Source organism: Solea senegalensis, linkage group LG10 (genome assembly GCF_019176455.1).
Source record: "Solea senegalensis isolate Sse05_10M linkage group LG10, IFAPA_SoseM_1, whole genome shotgun sequence".
In the NCBI taxonomy this organism is placed as follows: Eukaryota; Metazoa; Chordata; class Actinopteri; order Pleuronectiformes; family Soleidae; genus Solea; species Solea senegalensis.
The window spans coordinates 5,662,502-5,681,356 of NC_058030.1; the positions used below are offsets into that span (position 1 = coordinate 5,662,502).

Sequence of the window (18,855 nt, forward strand, 5' to 3'; positions counted from 1 at the left end):
ATGCCGTGTTTTAGGTTCAGTGTTATTCACAGATGTTGGCATTCATAAATACACAGATTTGATCATCATTCCCACTTCCATAATAACTGGAAACAACACATATTTAACCTTCAGGAGTTCTTCTAATTTAATCCTCTAAAACTGTGTGTCAGAGGAGAGGCAGCCTCCTCAGAACAAGTTTACCCTCTTGAGATACAGATTATAGTTTTCAATTGAACTATTACAGCGACCAGTGACAAAACAGCAAAGCAGCACTGCGTACATGTAAAGTCACAGGCTCTGTGTATAGCACATGAAGGGATCTCCTGGTTGGTGTGTAGAGTGAATTTCACCAGGACTGTCAGTGCTATCTTTACCCTCTTCATCCATTTCCACTCTTGTTCTCTGGTGAGTAAGCTGTTAAATTATCCATGAGGTCTTGGGTTAGGCTGACAGCAGGCTGGCATTTGTACCTAGCACACTCTGAATCAGTTAATGGCACAATGAAGACACCCCCACTCTTTCATCATGAATCAGTCATGAAGTCAGAGGAAGCTTCCACCTCTTCACAGCAGCAGCAGCGGCAAACTCCTACAAACCGTGACGGAAAATCACTGGATTTGTCAGTTTTTGTTCCACATTCATTATGTGTTGTCAACGTAGAGGCTGGATTTGGAAACAAGGTCACTACTGTGTGTGCTGAAATTCCTTTTTCCTTAAATAGTGCTCAGGCCTCCGCTTCCTCAATAGGAGCTATAGAGGCTGCTGTATTCTGCCGTGGTGCTTCACAGTTTTGTGCTGCAGCTTTGTGAGGTATAATTTGATATGTGTTAAAATATTTCATTCAGCATTTGGGAATCAGTACAGAGACTGATTTTCTTAAGGTGTCTTCGAGGACTTTGAACAGAAAGCGCTCACTTACTCATTGTTTACTTTATCCTCCACATAAGGGTCATGTGATGACTGGAGCGGATCCCAGCTGATGTAGGGTAGAAGGCAGAGGTACACCATGGTCAAGTTACCGGTCCATCACAGAGCAAACACACAGAGAAGAACAACCATTCATTCGCACATTCACACCCATGGTCAATTTACTGTCCAATTAACCTCTGCATGTTTTTGGATTGTGAGGAAACTGGAGAACCCGGAGAAAACCCATGCACACACGGGGAGAACCTGTAAACTCCACATAGACAGGCCCCTCAGTCGTGACCTTCTTGCTGTGAGGCAACAGTGCTAGCCACTAACTAACATTTGACCCCAACAAAAAACAGTTATTGTTACAATCTGTGGTTCAGGTATCAGCTTAATTCCGGATTATCGCCTTCAGTCAAAGAGAACATTCTAAAAAGAGGTTAAATTTGCAGTAAGACCTCAAAACCTTTTTATTCAGTTTAATTTAACCACTTCCTTAGCAGTAGGGTATTGTTAGCAAATAAAAAGCTCTGAAGAAAAGCTGAATCATCCCCAAAAAAGAGAGAGATGTACCTTGTAACTTGCAGCTTCGACCTATGTTAAGTTTGTTTTGCAGGTATTGAGATGTTGTTGAAATGACTGTACACTTTATGCTTTAGTAAAATGATGGTAGTTTGTTCTTGAGTTGGACAAAGTCAACTTAGATTAAGAGATAGAAGCAGAGACACTACGACTACGAGGTTGCAGATACCGCACACTTCACCTCTTTATGCTGTGTTAAATGTAAAAAAAAAGGCTTACAGTTTATTGCACAATCAGTGCACTTCACCTCTCTCATTTTGCCGCAGGTGGTGCAGGTACTGGTGCATGTCAGGACCTAAAGGAACCTGAAGGGTCATGATGGTTTTTATACATACCATACCATGTTTTCAGGCACACATTGCGATGGAATAACATCTAAAAATGAGCACAAACATGTTCGTATTTGCCCTTAAATTGTATTCAACTTGGATTATGGTGTCATCGGTGGTGTTTTTTTTTTTTTATGTCTGTTTATAAACTGCTGCCCAGCTTGTCACCACTTTTACAACGTCCCTGCATTTGTTTCTCTGAGGATTTAGGCCAACTTACAACAGGCATAATCCTCACCCAATTAGCAGCCCGTCGTAGCACCTCCTTCCGAGTAACAACTGGTGTTTTCTGCTTAGCGGAAGGTCTCGTTTGGGACAGGGGTTGGTGCTGTGTCAGCTCTTTTGTTTTGAGGCTCGTTAGGGCGAAGGGGTCTTGGCGGTTGGGTGGAGAGTCCCAGCTAAGCCCTGTTACCCTCTGCGAAGCCAACTCTGAGCCAACAATAGCAGCAATGCTCCAGATATAGAAACCAGAGCTTTGACAAGTCATTGAAATTCAACCATATGAAGAGACTCTGTATATCTGTGAACACACTCTTACCCCAGTCCAATCCCTGTGGATTAATACAGTGTTTAATGCGTATACATTTCCTTGTGATGAAACTGATTTGCCTTTATGCTCTCATGAGAGCTGCTCTGAGGTGTCATTACCAAGCCAGTAATTAAGATTTAAATGGTTGTATTGCCCAAGGGCATTTTCTTAATGATAGTACTTTGTTTGTGTCAGAGAGAGATCATTCTCTGTATTATCTAGTTGTTTAATTTAACCAAAAGCTCACATACACACATGATAGTGTTTTTAGGCTGTGCAGTACACGTCGTGTTTCAGATGAGGTCTTCAAGTGAGACAGGTGGTATGAGTGTAGCCAGTGGTAGGTGTGAAAAATGTCTTGAGTGACATTGCTGGAGCTTGTATAGTACTGTATGTACAGTGTGTAAAAGTGCTGTGGTAGTGCTGATGAGGGCATGAAAGCCTAAATCTGGTGACACCACAAATCCATCGGGCATCGGTTTTCTAGTTTAAAAGTAAATCAAAAAGAAAATCACCTAGTTTTGTTAAAAACCATAACAAAATGATGTGACTGCGACCAAACATGTGAAATATATCACCTCTTGCTTCTCACACATGCTTGTGGATAAGCAACAGGTGGTTTGATATTATAGCTGTTGTTTGTAATCCGCACAAAGACGTAACAAATGTTATCGTAAGTGCTGCTCAGTCTCTGTAGCTTTTAGTTCAGGATGGTAACACTTACCGACGAGTACACAAGCACATAATAGCACAACAGCGCATGTGGATCTACAACGTAGGAACAGCAGCCTCATCCACCCATCAGAGTGTTGGAGGACAGTGGCAGAAAACATGCTGCGCATAAAACGCTGAATGAACGTGTGAGTGAATGGCTGTGAATAGGTGAAACTGTAGTGTAAAGCACCTTTGAGTGGTCATCAAGACGATAAAAGTGCTTATATATAGTACTCTACATAAAGACCATTTAGCATTTACCTCATCAGTGAAGTGAAATGTCTAAAATATTAGACACAGAAAAACAGAAAAACAGCCATTTCTCACATTTAATAAGCTGGAACAAGCAAGTGTTTGTTATTCTTTGCCTGTAAATGACTAAAACAAAGAAGTGATAATGAAAGTTATTGACCTGCCAATTTTCAAGTTCAAGATTAGAATTGGAATTAGTTTTATTTGCACGCACACACACCAATTAGTGATTGATGGATATGACCTCTGCATTTAACCCATCCTTTTCTTACACACCAGTAGTGAACACACACAAAGTGAGCACAGGAGCAGTGGGCAGAGCTTATTTGCACCTGGGAAAAATTGGTGTTTGGGTACCTTACTCGGGGGCACCCCATCCCTTGACCTGTCCCATGATTTGAATCAGTGATCCTCCGGTTACAAGCCCAATTAATTTCCACTTGGCCGTGGGCTGCCACAAACATAGCTCATGTCGATGCAGCAATATGTAAATGTGTTTTATGGTCATCAGGAGATACCACGGCTAACTTTATTGTACCTTTATGACAGCAGTCATATTGTGTGTCATTGATTACTTGATGAAAGACTGTGTAGATCTACCAAGCTCTACTCCTGCTCTTTTGGGTTTGTGAAAATGTGTTATTCCCCTGAGCTTCCATCCTCTGATTTTTGTTTTTTCTTCCAGTTGGAGATGGAGAAACTACAGCTTCAGAGTCTGGAGCAGGACCATCGCAAGCTGACAGCGCAACTGAAGGACGAGCGTGAGAAGAACAAGCACATTGTCATGATGTTAGTGCGAGAGTGCAAGCAGCTTGCCACGCGGGTGGTAGAGGAGTCGCAGAGGTTCGACGAGCTCCAAGCTCGCCTGGACGAGGAGAACCGCACCTCTGGCCGCTTGCAGGAGGAGCTGAGCACCGAGCGGCAGCGTAGTCAGCAGATGGAGGCCAAGATGGAGAAGCAGCTGTCGGAGTTTGACACAGAACGGGAACAGCTGCGTGCCAGGCTGGGCCGTGAAGAGGCTGAGAGCCAGAGTTTGCGGCAGCAGGTGGAGCAGCTCAGGACTGAACGCAGTGATAGGAATGCTGCTGTCGCCCAGTCTGCTGCTGCTGTAGCTGAACAAGCTGCTTCTACCAGTACACCACCCAAACCTAAAGTCCTGAAGTCTGTTTCCATAGCCACAGAGCCCCTCAGCTCTCGAACAGCATCTTGCCAAACTGACCTGCCCCCAACTGAGGTGGAGGGTCCAAAGAAGACCCCACTCACTATCCCCGTCAAACCAACACCTGCCAACTATGTGGGTCTGAGTCTGCCAAAGACGTCTGGCCGAGGGATCGTCCACAGCAGCTCAGGAGGACTTGCACAGACAGAAAATGGCTCTGAGGGCCAAGCTCCCCATGGTTTACCTACCGGGGTCAGCCCTCGTGTCCAGGCGGCCCGCTACAAGTTCCAGGAACAGGACCAAAATGGCTCGGCATCTCAGACTCCTCCGTCCCGTGACCTCTCACCCACCAACCGTGACAACTTTGCAGCCAAGCAGCAAGCTCGTCACACTGTCACACAGGTTCTGTCCCGCTTCACCAGTCCTCCAGCAGGAGGTGGTGGACCACTGCGTCCAGGCCTACCCCACTCTGCCTCAGAGGGAGGTCCTTTTCCTGGCCGCCTGAGCCACCCAATCGGTCTTAAATCACCAACGGTGGCCAGGATCGACCGGGGAAACCCTCCCCCTATTCCTCCCAAAAAGCCAGGGCTTTCCCAGACCCCCTCTCCTCCTCATCCACCCATCAAGGTGGTGGGGGACAGCAGTCGCTCCCCTGGGGCTGGGCTAAAACCAGCCACACCCCAGCTGCCGCCCAAACCAGCTCTGGACCTGGTCCCAGCCCTGACGGCCTCTCAGGTGGGTGCCTGCCCCCGCTCCCCGGGGCCTGGCCGGGGCCCTCAGCGGCAGCCGGCAGCAGCATGTGCAGAGTGTCCCCCCATCATCAGCCCTGCCATCACTGTCAGTAGCCCCTCCTCCATAAACCCCTCCTCCACCTCCTCCTCCGTTAGTGCTCCATCTTCCCGTAGCCCCCGTGCCTCAACAAGCAGCCCCCTGGCAACAGCATCAGGTAAAGGGGCTCCTCCATGCTCCGTCTCCCTCCAGTTCTCCCCACTGCCTCTTTTCTTCCACTGTCTGTCCACAGTGCTAGCCTAGCTTAGCTGAGCATAGTGATCAGGTCACAGGGAAACTAGCCTACTCACAGGAATGCAACACAGAATAGCACATCAGTCAGTTCAGTTTATGCAAGATCCGATGTCGCCCACTGCAATCTCTCTCCACTCATCTCTCTATCTCTGCCCTTAATGTCTCCTCTCTGGGCACCTTCTGTCTCCCATGTTGTCACGTTAGCCATGTCAGCTGTCACTACCAGCAGCGGACATTGACAACATGACTCTAACATGTGTGATTTATCACAGCAGAAGGATTGTGTCAGGGTAAATTCAGCCAGACCAGATATCTCCCCTCTTGTGCACTCTGATTGGTTTGTAGGTCTTCCTACCAGTAACCCCTGTCCTCTCTGAAGCTGATGCCAGAGGCTGCTCTCTCCTTCCCTCACCCTTTACCATCCTGCAGTAGCATGTCACCTCCTGTACTCACATTGTCTCAGCTTCCATTAACCTGTCTCCACTGATCTCCTGTCCAGTCTGTTTCATATATTGTAGCATTTACGTGTCCCTTGATGTGCATGTTGTGCCACACTTGGATATACTTTGTTGTTTTGGCTAATGCTAGTGTGTTATAACCTTTATTGCCGCAGTTGGAATAGCTCTGTACTCGCTATGATCCAACACATTACAGTAGGTTTTCAATCCATGGGATCAGGGACTGTGGTGACAGAAGACAAAAGACTCCAAGGTCTGGGTCATACTTTCCATGTTCTACGTCAGCAGAACACCACAATGCTTTTCCGCATGCCATGTACATGGCTGCAGTTCCATTCGGACTAAAATGAGACTCTGCATCGGTCGAGCTTTACATGTATGGGTATTTGATACCATTTCATTCCAGCAGGAGTGACTTCTCAGAAGGACTTTGCTACAGATTTGTGAACTTATAGAGATAACCTCAAGCAAGCATTCGTGGTTAGCATCTTCTTTGTTTGTCTGGACAGGAAAGTGTTTTTGGTACAAGGTGTTGGTTGCACGGATGACATTTATGTCATAAATCTCTGTGGACATCTGCAGACCTGGTGATGTGGAAAGTATGGCCCATTTTACTAATACCAGTATATTTACAAATGCAGAATAGAACAACATCATTCTGTTAATACTGTCACTATGAAGCCCTGCCCACATTTGCATCTTTTCAGAGGAGAGCAGATCGGTGCTCACATAGCTTAAAGTGGAAGTGCTTTCAGTAGGACGCATTCTTTTTTTACACCATATGCAGACACACACATGTACACCAACAACACACCACATGTCCAGGTTACCACATATTACTGAAAGCCTTGTACAGTACCTGCTGAAAGATGTGTGTAAAAGCACCGGAACACAGAGGAAACCAGTGATTACACTGGAGCCAGGGACATTACTCAGTGTGAGCAGCCTACAGCAATTTTGTCTGTGAATGTGTGTGTGTTTGGGAGTAATATACATATATATATATATATGTGTGTGTGTGTGTACACTGCTTAACAAATGTATTGGACCACCACCCAAAGCCAAAGCTGCCTAAAATGAACCGCATTGGTAATTATCAAGATCATTTTTTTTATATGTACAGTTGAAGCTCTTTAACTGAAATTATATTTGTAATGTAAAAGTATAATTATTATTGTTATACATTCATTTTCAGTAAGAGTAAAGCACATTATTATTTCTTGATTAAAGGTGTCAAATTATAGTTATTTACTTGCATTCCTGAAAGGAAAAATATCTTTTAGGCGTACACATTTTTGGGTATAAAAATTTTAATTAATTTTGTTATTTGACAAATAAATAACACATTTATGTTTTCTCATTTATATGACTACATCTGAACACATTTGTTAAGCACTGTATATACTGGGATTTATAAGGTATGTCTGTTTGTAGTCAAACTATACCAGGGTATGATATTTTTAAAAAAGAAAATTATATTGCCCAGCCCTAAGTGTTATGTACAAACCTTTAAACTTTCATTTCACGTGATTACAAATCTGCGTCGAGGAGCATGTTGGAAGCATTCTGCTTCTTCTCAGACACACCTTCTCACCTGAGAGCAACCAGGAAAGACTCCAGCCTTTGTACGATCACCACCAACTCACACTGAATATAACACAGTGTTGCTGAGATTCTCTGACTTCACTCTCCCGTTGTCTCCGTTTCATTGTGACACTGTTAATCAGCTCACTCACATCCAACCACACATTTTCTTCATCTCTTCGTTTATTTACTTTGCTGGATCATTTTAAAATAACGCTTTGCAAGTGAAATCCTGTTGTACAGCATTTGTATTCATCCTGTATGTGAATTATAGTGATGAGAGATTGAACTGGAAGGTAAATGCCGTCTACTTTCATGTGACGACAGACTCTTTGGTCCCGGCTGCAGCTGCTTATGTGCGTTTGATTCCAGACATTTTATTGGAGGTTTCCTGCGTCAGCAACTCTTGGAAGCGCTTTGGGCTTTTTGTAGGACATGGAAAAAGAATTAAGCACAATCCAAAGTTACACTAGCAAATACAATAGATATGATTTATCACCACGAGCAACAGTAAAATAGAAGGAGGCAAAAAATTTGGTTTAAATGAGACACAGCGGGAGAGTTAATGTCTCACCCTATGTTTGGGATATTGTGTCTTGTTCTGTGGCTCGTCAGATGTATCACTCCAAGTCTTAAATAACCAATGATGAAGGTGTTTTTCTGGGTAACAACTTTTTTAGTGATATTATATTTGTTTTAACAGTACAATTGTATGCCTGGTGTGTCTGAAGAACGTAAAAAGCTGCTCATATACACTTATCTCTCACATTTTCACACTATCAAATCACCATTGATAAATAAATAATACTCGTATGAGTTAATGTACAGGATGGATAATATCAGGCCAAGCTCTAGTGTCATGTACATGTGAGTACAGTTTGATATTTTACACATTAGGAGGAGGAAGCTCCTTCACTGGGTTTAGATAAAGTCATGTGTTTTATGGCTAATTGTTACAGTGTGGATCTGAAGTGTCCTCTGTTTCCTTTTCAACAATTCCTCCTTTTTTTTTAAAACCCTGACCCTCCCATCCTCAGCACTTCTAGTCTCTTCCTCTTCCTCCTCCTCATCGTCACTCTCCTAGTTTAACCTGTGCTACTCCTGCTCCTCCTCGCCCCCCTGCAGGCTGGTGTCCCTCCGTAGTCTCCTCTCTAAGTGGCGGTGGGCCTGCTGCCCTGGACGGCGGGCGCCCCCTGCTCTTCCAAGCTGCTTCCCAGGGAAATGTCACTTTATTGTCAATGCTGCTTAACCAACCAGACCTGACCACCACCACCACAACCACCACAACCACCAACACCACCAACATCACCTCTATCACCGCCATGGAGAACAAACCCAATCATCTTGACCAAGACCACCACCTCTACGACAACCACAACCAAACCTCTGCCTTGTTTGCTGCTGCTCAGAACGGACACACAGGTAACATTGCACTTTAGTGACCTCATAATAATAAGCAAGAATAACCTCTATTATTTATTTATTTATTTATTTATTTATTTATTTTAAAGGGACAGTGTACATTTAATGTGAACGTATAATGTTGTGCTAATTTAATGTTGGGCTGCAACTAATGATCATTTTCATATTTGAATAATTTGTCAATTGTTTTCACGATTCATCGAATAATTTTTTGGTTTGTAAAATGTTGCTCACTGGAAATGATGATGTTTTGTCCTCAAACCAAAAATATTCAGTTTTAATGATTTCTTATTTATTTGTATGGCTATTACAGAGTTATATGGAGCAAAGAAAGCAGAAAATATTCACATTTAAGAAGCAGACAAATTTGTTTTAATTCTTTAAAAACACGATTAATGGATTATAAAAACAGTTGATGATTAATTTAGTGATCAATTAATCCTTGATTAATTTGATAGTCGTTGCAACTCTAATTTTATGCAAATTCTGCAGTCCCTTAGCAGGTCAGAACTACACACAACATGTAGTGCAAAACTAAAACCCATCACAGATGTATACTTGCCGAAAAATAATAAATAAAATCAAGTCCTTAGGATCATGCAGTGTCAAAATGTGAGTGTGCAGAGTTGAGCCGCTTTTAGAAGACTTTTCTTCACGGGTTGAGTGTTGTTGTTTAAGGTCTTAAGGGTCACTTCAGTGTCAGTGAGAGTTTTTGTGTGCTAATTTAGAAGAGTGTTGCCATGGTCACTTACAGCAACATCTGTCACTCTGTGGTCACGTCATATGCAGCAGTGAAGTGTAGCTCTGCATATTAAAAGCACAGTTCTGCTGCTGAAAGCCTGTGTGTGGTTTCAGTCAGGGCATGGCTACTTTATTGATTGATTGGTTGATTGATTGTTAAAGAGTAGTGGAAACAGAGGCTGGCATTGATTATTATTGATTGATAAATAGAAGAGAAGGTGATAAACCTAAATGCAAACAAAGGGTTCACAGAGGAGCTACTGTTCGACTGCTATGCATGAATAAGTAATAAACGATGAATTCCTTACAGGGATCATAACCATTATTATAATGACTGCAAATGCAATCTATGTGTAAGTAAGGTTAAGCTGTATATATATATATATGTATAGAGAGAGAGAGAGAGAGAGAGAAAGATAGATATATACATATATCTATCTATCTATATGTATATATACACACAAATACACACATTGTTATATTGTGCATCTTTTGGTACCGCTTTACGAAGAGACTAGCTGAATAAAGTATTTATAAATGGTTTATAATTACATTATTTAGGTTGTAAACACTTACAAATATTAAATAAACTTAAACAAGTTAAATCATTTAACTGTTAAATTGTTAAATGCACCAGCATTTTTTAACAAACTTCTCTTTTATGTTGGAAAAGCCTGTCTGACCGTTAAATAAAGCTGCAAACAGTATTTGTATTTGTAAGATAAGTCGCTGGGTCTCAAGTTGGTGCCCGGTACTAAGGGAGCACAGACACACACACACACAGACCTCAGCCAGCTGCAACAACGTTCCTGCACCTCATACAAACACACCTCAGAAAAACTGAATCGTCACTTAAATGTCAGCAGGGGTCCTATTTTTTATTGGGTGTTCAACATGTGCTTATGCCTTTCACTCCTGCATGGACATGCAGCGAGAGGACAAAGACCAGGTGCTGATGATAAACGCTTCACATGTTCTGCAGTTGTTGTTGTTGCATGAGCTGGGCGCTGATGCCATTATGTAGGCAGTAGTTAATGAGAGGGACTGTCATATCAGGGCCGTGTGACCTCAGTGCAGATCTCACACTTGTGCACATTAACCATTACACACACACACACACTCACACACACACAGAATAATTGATGCATGTTGCACTTACACACATACATGACAGATCAATCAGGATGTGTCTCCCTGCTGAGATGTTTAATAACACTGTCAGTCTAGATGTGTTGATCCATGAACATGGCTAATGCAGCTGAAGGATTATAGATAGTCTCACACACACACACACACACACAGGTTTGTGCAGCTGTTCTTCATTAGACACTGTATTGACTTCCATTCATTTGGACGGCCTAAACAAAACATTATCCCCAACCTTAACCTATCCACACTTAAAATCTTTGCCCTGAATTTAACCAGTTCCTCAGAAAGGAGGTTCTGCCCTCATTACGAGCAGGTCTCGGTCTCCATGGAGGGACTACTGGCCCTGCCAAGGTCATTGTTTATGCCAGGCCGCTCTCCTCCCTCCGTCAGTGTCATTGTCCTTTTCTCCAGAGCTGCTCATCTTTGTCTGATGTGATCACATTCACCCCAGTGGGCGTCCGTTTAACTGTTATGAAACATAGCACAAGCCTTGATACAGTGACAGAGTAATGAATTTATCTCAGCCAAGAGAAAACCAGGCTGCTCCTGCTGAGAGTTTCTAACAGACCCTGAGGCTAGTGCATGAACTCTGAATTCTGCTCCAGATTCACCAGGTCTTCACACTTGCCCCTGACATTTTAGACCTCTGTTTTTTTCTCTTGAAAACTCTGGGGCAGCAGTTCAGTCTGGACGGACAGAAACATCCTGATTTATCAGCTACAAAAAACAACAAAAGGAACAAAAAGTTCCTTTAATACTTATTTTAGGAAACACTGCTGTTTACATGTATGTTGTAATTACGTGTAACACGCTGTTGAGTTCAATACAGCCTATTGCAATTTTCAAATCGTAAGAGACACAATATTTTCAAAGTCAGAATATCATTTTAAATGAATTATTGTCTGGATCTATACACAGATCTATTCTACAGACTGAAGGGAACATCGTTGTTTCTCACAGATCTGCACAAATATCACACAGTAATCATTTTACATATGTTTTTTTTAATGTATAATGATCTAAAAATGATCATTCCCCTAATATCACCGCAATAAGATATTTATCCAAAATCGTTCAGCTCTAGCAGAGAGTGGCTCAGAGCTTCCAGCTAAAGATGATACTTATGGATTTACAGCCAAATAAAAAGCTCATTCTATGGATCAGACGGCTTCAGACGCGTAGAGAGATAAAACCAGGGTTGATACTGGTCTGACATGTCAGCGATAAATAGCTCCACAAACCAAGGACTGGCTCTAAAAGGGACTTTGAACAAGCCTCTCTCTTCCTGCGCTCTTGAGTAACACGATGCCTACATTGTGCTACGTGTCTGTTTTCATGCAACAATAGGCATGAAAGCATGAAACAAGATCGTCTGACATGGGTGTTCATCTGAAAAGACTAGTGGTGCACCAATATGGCAATAGGGCACTGTGTGATTGAAGGGGTTTCTGTCACCATTACCATACCTACTACAGTATCCATGGCAACAAGTCGAACGGTGTACATTGACGGTGTTTCACAGCAGTTGTTGATGATGATGATGATGATGATGATGATGGTGTTCTCGCTCTTTTCCTCCGTCTCCATCAGAGTGTGTGAAGCTGCTGCTGTTTTCGGGAACGCCTGCTGATGTTACTGATGAAAATGGATTCACGTCTTTGCACATGGCTGCTGCCCACGGCCACAGCAGGTGAGCCCCGCACCCTCCGACCTGACACACAGAGACGCACAGACGCACACATGCTGCCGCGCTCCTGTTTAAACGCTTCCGCCGTCACTGATAATGTGGAGGCTTCAAAACAAAGACTTCATCATCACAACGGCATCAACACATCCTCACAGCTCACTCCAGCTAAGACTAAGGCTGCGATCTCGATCAACAGCCGGGATTGTCATTGTGCTGCGGTGCAGAAATAATGAGGATACTCAGACATCCTTGAAATAAACACACAACAAATAATCCTGTTGCAGTTGCCCTCAGTATTTCCAGTCTTCTCTTGCTGCTCATCACTAGTTTATCCTCTTTAAACATCAACCCCCTGTTTGAACCTTTAATTATTAATGATGACAGAAACATCTGTTCCTACAGTGCATTAACTGTCCGTACTGTTCTCCTCACATTGATCCTGATTTATTGTTCGGCTTAAGCACAAGCTTACATTCAGAGGTGCTGCTGTCAACTGCAGTGGTGTGTGTCTGTGTGTCTGTGTGTGTGTGTGTGTGTGTTTGCTCAAGCCACGATGCCCACGACCAGCTGCAGAATGTGCAGTGTTGTAACATCTGATCACAGTGTTATTTATAGAGTGGGGATATCCACAGGCACACAGTGTAAACTTGGATTTTTGTGAATTAGTCAGTGTTCTTATTTATTCATCTACGTGTATACACGTACGTGTGCATCTGCCACGTTAACGATGTGTGTTGATCCTGACGTGACAACGTGTTTTTTGTACCACCAATCTTCATACTTCTACTTCATAAAACATTGACAGCTGAATATCTGCCGGTATTCTTCTGTTTCTTCAGCATCTGCCAACTTACACACCAGAGATAAAACAGTCTCTACGAATTATTGTGTTAGTGCGACTAAATCTGGATGTTAGTCTGCCCGAAATTGTACTAAATCTTAAAGTCGGACTAACTTACCCAAATAATGTGACTGTGAGTCGAGCTACTATACATGTAAACCTTCAGTTGGACTCAAGTTTACAGAAGAATAAGACTAAAGAAAAAAGAAGAAGAAGAAAACTGGAACTAGGGCTGCAACTAATGACTATTTTCATAATCCATAATCTTTTCTGTGAATCCAGTACTTGTTTAGTCCATAAAATGTCAAATCAGTGTTGATGATGTTTTTAAATGTTTTGTTTTGTCCACAAAAAAATAATTTAATTATTTCTTTGTTATAAGGAGCAAAGAAAGAGGAAATGTTCACATTTAAGAAGCTGAAAAATCAGAAATACTTGTTTGAATTATTGAAAAAAAAAGCACTCAAACCAAAATAGTCAATTTAGCAATAGATTAATTGAATAATCGTTGCAGAAACCATTGAATACGAACAAGCTGAAAGGGGGCGTTTCGATCCCCAGTCGATTAAAGGCAGACACACTTTATTCAATAAATCTAAGTCCCACTCATGCTTGTATACTGTTATACTTACGTATACTGGGACAAGAACATTAGTTTTCACACTTGTTACGTGTGTGTAATACGTTAGGAAACACGTATGTTGCTAACGTCACCTCCTCCCTCCAGCTGCGTGGAGGTGCTGCTATCTGCAGGAGCTGCTGTGGACGCGGCGGCAGCAGAGGGGGGGCAGACCCCCCTCTTTCTGGCATGTGAGGCGGGACAGCCGGACTGTGTCCGGGTCCTGCTGAGCGCCGGAGCCGACCGCTCACGCACCACAAAGGTGAGTCTGATCACACCAGCCACTGGTAATAATAATAATTATTATTAATTTGAACATCAGGACACGGATGTAAAGTTCAGAGTTTGGTATTGTGATAAAAAACATTGAAAGAGAAAACTTAAAACTTAAATAACTATAATTATGCAAGTATTGAAATAATGATAAATGATATAGAGTGCATGTTTGACAAATCACAGTTTGTTTTATGTACTTTATGTCGTACACAAACACATTGTTCCCCATGAATGATGATGATGGTGAATCTTGGTTTTGAAATAAAAGACATTTTGTTGTTGTTGTTGGTTATAGTGTATATTTCAGTGAAAATAAGATGAAGTTCAAACAAACAGTAAGTAGTGAGAGATTTACATTTGATAAGACTTCAGATAATGCAAGGATTTGAAATTCTATTTGCCGAAGACATTCTCTGAATAAGTTTTTATTCACAGCAGGAACAAACTCTCACGTGTTTTTCAACTGTTTTCCATAAAACATTTAACTCCTCACTGGGCTTTGTCGCTCTGCTTGGTGTAAGTTCAGTGGTGTATGAGCTTCCTGGGTCTCCGTGGTAACCATAGGGGGCTGTTGGTTGCCATGGCAGCATGCAATGAGACCCCCCCCTCCCCTCACACACACACATATTTAGTTACCTGCTTTGTTCTACATTTAGCCCCGGCTTCGCTGCAGAGGCAAAGAGCTGCCAACGTCTCTATTGCACATCCGACCTCCTCAGCACAGAGGTATTTTTAGACGGCAGAAAATGTCGGCCACTGTGTCGACTTGGGTCAGACGTAATGATTTTACATAGAGGAGGAGGAGGAGTTTTCATCCGAGTTAAAAGAGTGCAGTCTGAATGTGCATTACTTTCAGTTACAGCTTTTTTTTGTTTTCTAATGTATTGGTGGTCGTTTAGATTTAAATAGAATCTCACTGCAGGTGTGACCTCCAGTGACCTCCTACAGTAGAAACAGACGGCAAGTTATTTTGGCAACAATCGTCTTCTTCGTTGTTTAACGGCAGTTGGCTTCCCTAATGTTGCATTACTGTCTGCACTCCTTGGCTATATTTTACTGTTGTAGTATTGAGGTCAACTGGGAATCTTTAAAGGGAACGATCTGTTTCTTTGAGTGTGGACTTGCACTTATACTGACTTATAGCCACTTAAAAGCAGAATAAAAAAAATGGTGTTTGTTTGCTGGTTCATTTCAGTGTTAGACAGACTTTCTCACCTGGAAACTTGAAGTTTGTAAACTGCTGATGGTCTTGTGCCAAAGTCCATTAAGAAAATCACAGATTTTACTGCTGTGCCCCTTTTTAGCGAAAAGCTTTGATTTTCTCTATGAACTGTGGTGCAGTAGAGTGATTTGTTGCCAGACTTCAGTTTCCAGTTTCACTTTCAGCATCTGAATAAGACTCATAATGTCCCCAAACTCCATGTTTGCATTTCACCAATGTGAAATTTGTTCATTCTTCGAAAAGAAGTTGTTTATAATAATGCAAGAACATTGAGAACCTGTTTGTGATTCTCATTTTTGTGCTGCCCTATAAGTAAGTGAGTGGTCTCTCATCTGCTGTTTAACTGTTTTAACACTTTCAGACTTAAAAATACAGTTTCTTCAGATTCCTTAAATTCTTGTATATATTTATATACAAGAATATGAATATATATATATATATACATATACATATACATATACATATATGTATTTATATATATATATATATATATATACATAACAACTCCACACACACACACACACACACGTATATATATATATGTATATACATATACATATGTCTGGACAGACCAGGGTGAAAACAGCACCTTCTAATAATACATATAATCATATTTTTCTGACATCATATCAATGAGTTCTACAAGAGAATAACTGTACAGACAAATTATATATGAGTCAATGTTTGACACCAGTGTTAGAACATAAAGTTGTAAGATACGTACTGTAAGTGGATAATCACTAGTTGTTCCTCCTCTTCCTGCAGGACGGCTGCACGGCTCTGCATGCGGTGGTGCGCTCGGGACATGTGGACACGCTGCGTCTACTTCTCTGCCACCCACCTGTGGGTGGCCCCACTGTGACCCCTGACCCCTCTGGCGCCCTGGCGCTGCCCGCTGCTCTGCTGAACCAGGCCAACAGTGACGGCTGGACTGCTGCTCACATGGCTGCTGCTCTGGGACTCAAGGTGAGAAGAATGAAAAACAGCGATGTGGCGGATTATCTGTTCGTTGTGCGCTGGACTGTAACACAATGACTGACTCACTGCAAGTGTTTAGTAACTTTGAACTCAGAAAACTGAGTATGAAGCTGTGCATCCCTCAGCGTATGCCTTTACTCTTACACTCTGTGTGTGTGTGTGACGTATTCAGCTCGAATCAGATATTGATACTATGGTCACAAGGGAGCCTCGCGGCGCAGTTTAATAGCCTGAGAAGTGGTCTTGGGCTCAGTGTGGCTGCTCTAATCGAATCACCCGTGTGCCTTAATGAAAAGTAAGACGTGCCGTGATGTGACACAGATGGCTCAGGCCTTAATCTGCCATATCTTTCACAAATATCCAGCCTTGGCATCAGTCTGGACAGTGGCAGGCTAATGGCCCGGGTGACCTTGCTGGCTGGAAATGTTCCATTCAACTTAAAGAATGCAAGAGACACCGGGCGAGACCAGACTGAGCGTCTGCCTGGAATATAAATGAGCTACACTTATTGATATGTGCTTTGGTAACTCACAAGAGTAACTTTTATGAGGGTTATTCACACATGACAACACACAGGGAAATGGAATTGTTTAGTTGTGATATTGTTGTCTAATTGAGATCTATGCGTGTGTGTGTGTGTGTGTGTATGTACAGGAGTGTCTGGAAGTTCTGTGCAGCCACAGTGAACAGGACATCCAGAGGAGAGATAAGTGCAATCGAACGATTCACGACGTGGCCACTGACGACTGCAAAGATCTACTTGAAAACCTCCGTGAGTGGCCTCCTGTGTGAGTGTGTGCCTGTAAAAAAGTCTCAGAAAACCACTAACATGATATCTGACGTCTGGCTTTGTTCTGGGAAGAGTTGCAATCGCTTCCCCGCGGCTCCAATTTGGTGATTTAATGTAAGGAAAGTTGTATTCTTAACATCTCCTCTTTTGTTTATGGTAGTCTATGGTAATCATAGACAAGACGGGCCTGATGTTAACGATATGAAAGTGTAACCACCGCGACTCTCATTGCTCTCTGTGGTGCCTTCTTTATGTTGTGTGATTTGCACGTGGGTGTGCAAATGATGTTTGTTTCATCAAACACGATGCACTGGAGTGAAGACACCGAGGTAAGATTAGATATAATCCTTTATTAGTCCCACTACGGATACATTTTTTACGATATTACGGCGGCAAAGGAAACATAATAGGTAATGAACGTGCAGTTTAACATCATTACATCACAATGTAAATATCATGAGGATTAAAAGAAGAATGGTATATTATGTATAGACAGTGAGTCAACAGAATCTATACAGCATGGGATTAATGTTTTACAGCGTAATCATTGTAAAGGATTATAAGATTATTCTGAATATTGGACCAACATAGTAAGTCTACTGTGAGAAGCGCTAATCAGTCGAGTTAATTCTAGCCTATTTGATAAAATACATAGTAATAATTGCTTACTATAGAGTGGAAGAGTTATGTGTTTTTCAACAACTGTACTGGACAACTGTAATTGAAACACTAAAACAATATCATTTAATATTTCATTCATTTAATTTTGCAATAATTACAGCTAAATGTCTTATTATTACTATTAATATAATAATGCCAGCAAATGTATTCGTGTTATATTCTATAACCTTGCTGGCAGCTGCTTCACACGCTGTGTTTAAAGGAAGAAAAGGTCGTGGACCATGATTTCATTATATCATGGCTGACCGCCTGCATGTAATCGATTGGGGGGGCCAGAAGTTTGGCACCTCTGCTCTGTGGTGTTTGCACTTGGCCTTTTATGTCTTTATGTAAGATGAGTTCATCTTTTGAACAACAACGCCCCATGGTCTCTTCTAACACTGTTATTCCTAATAATCTACTCGTACTCACTGTTCCTGATTTGGGAACGTGGCTGCTGAGCGATGACACAATCAGACAGGTGACAAAACAAAGCTGGATGTCTTCATGCTGAGATCACCGTGTCCCTCAGTCACCGGCGTAATAACGAGTCTTACCAGTATGAATCTGCAAATGTGGAATATGTTTTTTTACTGCCACTTGTCATCATCTATATTTATCTAGGTTTCATTTATTGTCTCAGTTTGAAACCGCAAAGTTAACCGGAATGCGACTGTGTACAACTGGTCATATGTGATTTATTGTAACATATCTATACTATATATATGTATGTATATGTATATGTATATGTATATGTATATGTATATATATATATATATTTATATATATATATAACATATAACATATATATATATGTTACTATCTCTGTGTAATATATGTGATACAGTAGGGCTGATTGAACAATTCAATATGTAACTATTTGAATTTTTTGGAGTTTGACTCAAATACTGTGTTTTATGTAGTAACATGTAGCTTATAAAAAACA

At 41.9% G+C, this 18,855-nt stretch overlaps 1 protein-coding gene across 1 annotated transcript in view; it reads left to right on the top strand.

The window, feature by feature from the left end:
- Nucleotides 1–18,855, top strand: part of cttnbp2 (cortactin binding protein 2) — a 76,247-nt gene that overhangs the window by 41,301 nt on the left and 16,091 nt on the right. The window contains exons 4-9 of the mRNA XM_044035856.1: nt 3,986–5,405; nt 8,650–8,946; nt 12,427–12,526; nt 14,092–14,245; nt 16,247–16,447; nt 17,114–17,231. Of these exons, the coding sequence (XP_043891791.1) occupies nt 3,986–5,405; nt 8,650–8,946; nt 12,427–12,526; nt 14,092–14,245; nt 16,247–16,447; nt 17,114–17,231 (2,290 nt within the window). The remainder of the gene's footprint in view (nt 1–3,985; nt 5,406–8,649; nt 8,947–12,426; nt 12,527–14,091; nt 14,246–16,246; nt 16,448–17,113; nt 17,232–18,855) is intronic.